Source organism: Crocodylus porosus, unplaced genomic scaffold (assembly GCF_001723895.1).
Source record: "Crocodylus porosus isolate Cpor-Errol unplaced genomic scaffold, CroPor_comp1, whole genome shotgun sequence".
Lineage (NCBI taxonomy): Eukaryota > Metazoa > Chordata > Crocodylia > Crocodylidae > Crocodylus > Crocodylus porosus.
Genome location: NW_017728914.1, coordinates 10,439,721 through 10,447,955, shown reverse-complemented (window position 1 = coordinate 10,447,955; position 8,235 = coordinate 10,439,721). Strand labels below are relative to the sequence as shown.

The window sequence follows — 8,235 nt, the reverse complement described above, 5'->3', positions numbered from 1 at the left end:
GTGTCATCAGCAAATTTGAACAGGGTGCTTTTTACCCCCTCGTCCAAGTCACTGATGAAGATGTTGAACAGTGCGGGCCCGAGGACTGAGCCCTGGGGGACCCCTCTCTCCACATCCCTCCAGGTCGAAAATGACCCGTCCACCACCACTCTCTGGGTGCAATGTGGAGGCTGGCTGGAGTGCGTTAATTACCATGTTCCAGCAGACTCAATTAATTGAGCCTGCTCCAAAGCACTGTAATTAAAGCATGTCAGAGCAGCCTCCTGGCTCATGTACAGGCACCCTGAATTCCCACCATTCCCTTATTAAATCTGTTTCTTGTTCCTGAAGTCAAAGCAACAGCAAAGATGAGACTAACCTTAGGAGGCACATTTCAACATTTTTTCAATATGGTTAAGAGAATAAAATGGAACGAGGAAGATGTGGCTGAAAGAAATATACTTACTGAAAAAGTGTGTGGGTAGGGTGTTTATTCATGCATGCTGGTTAGCAAAAATAAATATGGTTTTGGTGGCAAAACCTTTTGCATATGATCCCAACCTTGAGTGAGGCCTTTGGTTGCTACCATAATATCAATAATATTCTTACTTCTGCTGCTGAAGAAACTACCAGCCCCGCCCATGCCATGCAGTTGTGTGCATTGCGAATGACGTTATCACTCACATTGTGGCAGCCACCTCAGGACCTTGTTACACGTTGCATTTTAAGCTTCTCAAATACTGGGCGATGTTAGTGTTAGTTCGAATTTACAGTAGTTACACTCTCAGGCTAAAAACCTGCTCTGATGGTTTCTACCCACGCAGCTATGACTCGCCAGTAGAGGGTTGGTGAGCAGCAGGGGTCTGACTAGGAGCTACAGTTGTGCATTGCCTACACAGAACAGAAAGATGGGAGAAGGGGACATGGTATCGTGGGATACTGGAGGACTGAAACTTGGGCAGCTTCCCTTTGGGGACTGGGCACACATTTGTGGAACATGAACTGGGACACATGGATCAGAGATAAACATGCCCTGAAGTGGTGTAACTTTTAGACACCTAAAGGGTGCCTAAAACTAGTTTACACATTTTAATATGTGGACAATCCAGGGGTTAAGAGCTCCTTGAGTTGCCTAAAATGAATGTGTAACAATACCCTCTCTATCATAAGAAATTGGACATCCAGAAAATGTCCAGACCTTGATACATGAAGCACAGAGTAAAGACGACACGGGGTGTGTTACAGTCTTCCATAACCCAACAATTTATTTAAAATTGAATCACAATGAGAGTCTGTTAATAAAATACATTATTTCACACCAGTTTGCATTGCCATTGTATTTTTAGAGTTAGCATCTCTCTTTACTTTATATTAAAAACTTTATAGAGTTATAAAAGAACTACTGTACTGTATCAACAGTAGCTGAAATCTACTGTAACATTAGGCAGGTAAGAGGAAACTTCTAGTTAGCTAACACTTGAGTTAACCTTGCATTTTTGGCACCTCTGAATCTTTCTTCCTTGAACAAGAAAATTGGTTCCATATCAAGCCAGTAAAATCACTGACATGGACAATGGCAGTGATTGTCACCATTAAGTGGCAAATGCTGCCTAAAATCATATAAAATGCACTTTTTGATAAAAAATAGAAATTCTCATTTTTTTCATCGGAGTGCTTAGCATTTGAACACAATGACAGCACACCTCCCATCCCTTATTGTGTTAAGGCTAATGTCATTTTGCTGTGAGATTTCGATTAATATTTCAGTCTTAGATATTTTAAACAGGAAGTTGATTACTTCCGTGCTGGCCATGAGGGTCACCCCCCATCCCCTCAGGTGTTTATTCAAGAGGAAACTTTAACTGTTCTTGTGAAATGATTGAACACATTTTGAGGCACAATATCCCTTCATGATTTAGCAGTTAACTGGCTGTCAATCATACAAAGGAAATTTTAAAACATTAAGAGCATTGAAACTCAGGGATCCACTGATAAAGCCTGGAGTCCACTTTCCTGGGATAAAGGTGACTTTTGCATTAGAAATAAAAGGGATTCACCAGGCATGTAGCACTGACAAGTAGTATTATTGTGCCAGGCCTGTGTTTATGCAACTGTGCAGTTGCTTTTGTAAATACTTAGAATTTATAAACTGTTTTTTCCCCCTTTCTTCACATGTTATAAACTCCAGCTGCTTCTATCTTTATATATTATACTCAACATTAAAAAGAAACCCATGCTATTTTTAACTGCTTTTTTTGGCGTGTAAGCTATATTATTTCAGTGAGTTTTTGGCACAATATCTAGGGAGTGTTCTGTGTAACTGAGTGCAGACTCCATGTACTAGTCTTTATTATTGTATTGCTTACTTGCTTTCTGACTGAACTATCCCTGGAGTCACAAAGAAATTGGAATATTCTCCTGTGGGGTGAAATACATTTTAATTAGAACTAAAAGCATCGTATGGCTTTGGTTCCAAAGTGACAATGATTTTTCCAACAGCATTGGCCAGTACGTTTTCTTTTATGGAGAAGAAACTGCAAGTTTGTATGAGCCACAGAATGATTTAGTTCCATGTTCTTTTTCAAAGTCTCATTCAAAGCAAACAAAAATAGGAATGATATATCTAATTCATTTTCAGTGATAGATTTACTTTCTCTCTCTGTCATTAATGGCCCAATCGAAAGCCTTTTGATTGATATCAGTGAGCTCTGATTCATGCCCAAGCTGCTGGGAACAGGCTCTGTCTTAGCATTTTCTCAGAAAAGGACTATTTGAAGAAAGGGCCCCTTTATCTTATATACTAGCAGGGGGGAAGGGAGCAATAATTGAGAGAAATATTTGAAATTCATGAGAATCAAAAATTACAAAGAGTTCCTAGTACTTTTCTTTGCCTATAATCCCTGTTTCTAAAAGATAACCCTGCCAAAACCTCCAACTCCTTTAGACTAAAATTTGCCTCATTCATACTGAGAATTTATCTTCTGCAATCATTTTTACTTCCTACTCGGCATTCATGCTGTACACACTGTTGAAGTCAACGGGAATCCTAGGGAAGGAACAGGTAAAGAATAAACAGCGCAGGTGAAAAATCTTTCAGTGTAGATCACTATGTTGGAAAGTGAAAACAAGCGTATGCAGGTATAAAAAGTTTTGTAAGAAAAGAAGAAAGCTTGGTTAAAATGGACCAAGTAGGAGCTCAGGAACTCCAAATAGCTATAGTGCAATTCATACTGATTTGATAAGCAGCAGTTAGAAATATTTATGTGGCAAAGGCAATGATCACAGCTGAAAAAAATGAAAGTGAGAATAAAAGCAATATACTGTCAATATATTTTTGCTCTTGAAGAATGGATCTACATATTGCCTTTGAGCGTGAAACAGCCCGGGTATGGCAAACTGTACAGCAGTGTATTCCCCTTTATTTCATATAAAAAGGGCTCAAAGCTGGGATTAATAAGGCACAAACCTGGGAAAAATAGAGTAGTTAACAAGAAATGAGTGTATTATTTATTAGATGTAACTTAGCAATTACTTCTCCTTTGTCCCCAAAATGCTCCAAAGCAAAATATATTTCCCACATTCTTTCCCCCATCCATTTCTTTTGGATAAAGCTGCCTTTGCTATAGAGATACAGTTGCTCAAGAACAGAATATATTGTGAACACAGCTAAATACAACATACAAAACAGAAATGCATTAAAATGTTACAATATTTAAGTAACAGAGTTAGACTTAGGCTATTGCAATGCCTAGGTGCTATCTGAGAACTGGTTCAAGAATATCAAGCTGAGCTACTGTACAGAAGTAAAACACAACCAGCATTGTTAGGCAGGGTTAGCAATTGAGAAGGAGACATATTCAGGATGTGTGGATAGGAGAGACAGCTATCAGCTGTAGGAGTCATCTTTCCTGTTGTACCCACCCAGAACCTTGGAGAAGATTTTTCAGTCCGTATCAGTACTTCTGTGGCCAGTCCTTGAAATACTTTCACATTTAGCCATTGTGCATACTTAAACCTCATCCCACTTATCCTGTTAGGCTATGTTTTCTTTATATATTTTTAATTTTTTTTTTTTACAACTGTTAAAAAAGATTCATGGTAAAAATAACTCACTATATGATACATATACCCAAAACGGTGTGATACTTTATATAATAAAAGATGAAAATAGTCACTTTCCATAATAAAAATAAGTTCTATTTTTTGTTTATTTTACAATATACTTAATATTCTTTTCTTCTTCTTCACTCTGCAAGTAAATAGGTCCCATTTTGATATCACTTCTGAGTCGATTAAAGTGGCAAGAGACCAAAAAATGGCTTATAAGCATTTTGAACAACCACATTCCACATGTCTCTCCAATTCTTCCATGAAGGAGGATCCGTCTGCACACTGAAAGATGTATTTCCGCCTTTTGCTCCGGAGGGGAACGCAACACTGGCCATTACTACAGGTGCCATGACATTCCATGCGAGGCACTTTAGAGGTAGTAACACATGATGTGTAGCCTTGCTCCTTATGGATTACCTCTCTAATGATCTCGCCTTGGCATAGATTCTCTATTTGAAGACAATGGAGACAAAAGATGGGGAGGATGATAATTCATATTCTAAAAAACAGCCTTGTACATATAATACTTAATTAAAGTAAACAACACAACCATAATGTACAGGACTGCAGTTCTCCACCACCTTGCATCTGCTTGCAGAACACGGTGTGTGTGATGTATGATGCAAGGTGCAAGCCAGTAAAGAATTAAGCCCAGTGACTTCCTTCAACATATCTAGCAATGCTTCAACAATGCTACTCTACATGGACATTAATAATCTGGGCTTTGTCCAAGGACACTTGAAAAAGTAAATGTGTCTGGGTTGCCATTTGCCATTTTATTTCGCCGTCCATTGGCTGAACATCCACAGCAATGTTGGATTCAGGAAGCAGGAAGGATAGTGCATAATCATGTTACAATTTATGGCTCTACTGACATATCAGTCACACCATAAATGTAATGTTTGCCAGGGTCCCCAGTCACATACATGTCACAGAGGCCGTCTGCTTATAATTGTCTATATACAACTGGGAAAGTCTATGGGCGTGTGCAGATGAAACGGGGGCCCTAAATTGAAGTGGTGGGTTTTAAAAAACACCGCTTCAATTTAGGGCTGATTAAACACCTGTGTCATGCACACACCCTGCTGACTTACCTGCCTCTCTGGCGGAGAGGGGAGGGCGAGCTGCTGGTGGGCGGAGTGGTGCCTGGGCTGTGGTGGGGGGTGATGGTGCTTCCCTCCGCAGCACTGGTGCTCCCTCCTAGGTTGCACCCGCCTGCAGGCACCTGGCACGGGCGGTCCCAGGTGGCACCACAGCTGCAGAGGGAAGCACTGGGTCCCCGCGCAGCTCAGGCAGGCAGGCTCCAGGGGGGGAAAAAAAATAGATCAGGCTCGCTGCTTTTCTTGGGTGGAGCCTGATTTTCCTGGCTGCTGCCAGGCTGCCTGCAGGCCTTCACTCTGGGGTTGTAAAGGCAGCAAACAAAAACTCCTCAGAGGAATTTTAGTTCGCTGTGCCTCAAGTCATTTAAGGTACATTACACTGCTGAATTTCCTATAGTGGCTGGAATTCATGTGCAATATGCCTCCGAGGCATGCAAACACCAACACCAGTAAAGTGGTGCAAAAGCATTCAGCCCGCTTTAAAGTGTCATGCACACACGCCTCTCATTTCATCTACATACAGCCTATGACCCTTTCCAATGAAATTTGCTATCTTTATAAAATATTATAAGCAAGAACGGAGTACAATTCTAGTTACTTGCCAGAGATGAGCAATTCATCCCTGGAATCATGCTTTCACATCTGAACATCTCTGTTCAAAAGGGAGATGTCAGTATTCAGGGCAGAAAAGCAACATTATCACAGGGGTGGGTAATCTCTAAAAATGATGAAAGGGATGGTGACACAGCAAAAGGGTCCATTCCTTTAGGTGCTTTCTCTGCAAATATCCCAGCCAGATTCTGCAGAACTGCAAGATTCAGGAGGCAGGAGGTATAGCATGCAACCACAGAGCTATGTTCTTCCATTCATTTGGACCATTTCTGGCCAGCTCTCTCTCTCAACACTTTGTGTTGCAATGCTGCACTGATTTAGCCTCATGGGATTTCCACCTGCCTTTGTCCCACTGACAAGTGTTCAGTGCAATATAGGTAAAGACAAACACAAAAGAAACATTTACAACAAAGAAACATCCCAGGCACTATGGCCAGGCATACCTCTGTCACAGTGCTCTCCACTATAGTTAGGATCACACTCGCAGTAAGGTTCCCCACGTTCTGAAAATTTACACTGCCCGTGGTTGCATTTCAGAATTCTGCAGGGGTTTGAGGAGTTGTTCTTCTTGTCGCAGTACATGCCAGAGTAACCCTCTGTACACTTACATGTGTAAGCAAAGTTGGTGGCTGTGCATTTGCCATGGAGACACCTGAGAAAAGAGAAAAGTTTACAGTTGGCTTGCACTTGTTGCTTTTGAACCTCAAAATCTTCTAAGAATATTTGTTTTGGAGGCCTGAGCTCCTAGTTAGGTTCTGGCCGGTATTCAAAAGAACTGTAGTTCTGTGATGGGCATACTTGCAGAAATTGCAAATTTTTAGAGAACACCGGATAAGATTTACTGAAAGCAAATATGAAATTAGTGATCAGGTACATTCTCGGGGGAATCTTAGCAAATGGTATACTTTCCCCATTCAGGGATGAAACAGTGCAATATATGCAAACAAAGCAGCTCATTGTTTCAGTCCTTAAAACAAATGGCCTGTGAACAATCTACGTGCCAAGGTTTATTCAGGGAAATTATTTTACAAATAATTTCATATGAAGAATATATGTAAGAAAAATCAATGCCCTGGTGGCAAATCTGTAAACGGGAAAAGAGGTTAAATACCTCAGAAAAAACTGTGCATGTAGTTCTAGCTGAATGATTTCATGACTCAGGAGATCTGTAGTGGGTTTTTGGTGTTTCTGGAGAGGGCAAAAGAGATGATGTTCCTTTGGAGCTGGTTTGGGGAAGCAGAATAGATTCCCATTCAGAGAACAGACTTGGATCAGACTTTGGAATTGGGCAGGGAAAATGAGAGGGGGCATCTTTGCCAGAGGAGGAAGAGTCACCCAAGCCTACAAATATTTTATATAGAAACCCCCTTGCCCACTATTTTATATAAGCCTTTGCCCGATCATTTTTGTAGTCTTGGTATTTTAAATTATTCATATTTACACCTAGCCAGTTGGATATCTGTACAAAGCAGGAAATGCTTAAAATAAAACCTCTTATGAGGTTGGAAAATAGAAGAAAGTAGTAATTAGTGGGGTCACAATCCCCTTAGAAAAAAAGAGGCATTTTCAATATTACTAAACTAACTCTTACTGCTGGATTAATAACCCTTGGTATTAATCCCTGTAACTGCTCTTGGGTCCATACTCATATTCCTCCACGTAGGTTGGAAGTGTGGGAGTCAAATCCCTAACACTCTGTAGGGGACATGCAGGGTGTGTCTGTCTGGGGAAAGTTAAGCTAACTTAAATGAAGGTGTGAAGTATATTAAGCCCAAGTGTGTATGCTCTTGCTCAGAAATGGAGTGAACCCATTTTGCTGGGGTTTAACCCTCTGTGGATTATGGGTGAAACTAACTTTAACTACTTAAATATCTGAAAGTACCTTTCCTAATGCTCTCAGAGGGAATTGTAGGAGCTCAGCACCTCTGAAAATATTTGGTTTTGACTGATAGGATGAAAAGCGAAATATCCACTCACTGCAGAAAGCCCTCCTGCCAGCACCAAGGTGAACTTACTTGTTGTTAAGGCAGGGGTCTCCAATTTCTTGGTCACAGAGTGGACCTGTCCAGCCTGGGTGGCATTCACAGATAACACTTGTCTTCTCTAGAGACCGGCAGATGCCATGCTTGCAGATGTTACAAGATTTGCATCCAGGAAGGACTCCTAATGACTGCTGTGGTAGATCCTTAAAATCCTGCAGCTCATTATTAATTCGGACATCGTGGATGCATCCATGAAAGCCATTTGGCATCCTATCAGGTCCATGGTGCAATGAAGATAGCCCTGTAGATGTTGGGATCCCTTCAAATAAAAAAAAATGTTAAGGAATATCTTGCATTTACAATAAGAAACCATGTCTAGAACTTCTACAGCACCATCCATTTGAGGATCCTAAAGCACTTTAGGAACTATTAAGAATGTCTTAGCTTGCCAG

At 40.8% G+C, this 8,235-nt stretch overlaps 1 protein-coding gene across 5 annotated transcripts in view; it reads right to left on the bottom strand.

The window, feature by feature from the left end:
- Positions 1–3,153: 3,153 nt before the first annotated feature.
- The window catches only part of SLIT3 (slit guidance ligand 3), a 938,430-nt gene continuing 933,348 nt past the window's right edge, over positions 3,154–8,235 (bottom strand). For all 5 annotated transcript variants that reach the window (XM_019534858.1, XM_019534861.1, XM_019534859.1 and 2 more), the window contains 3 exons: positions 7,817–8,102; positions 6,245–6,453; positions 3,154–4,538 (listed from right to left, as the gene is read on the bottom strand). In XM_019534858.1, coding sequence (XP_019390403.1) covers positions 4,300–4,538; positions 6,245–6,453; positions 7,817–8,102 — 734 coding nt within the window. In that variant the 3' untranslated portion in view covers positions 3,154–4,299. The remainder of the gene's footprint in view (positions 4,539–6,244; positions 6,454–7,816; positions 8,103–8,235) is intronic.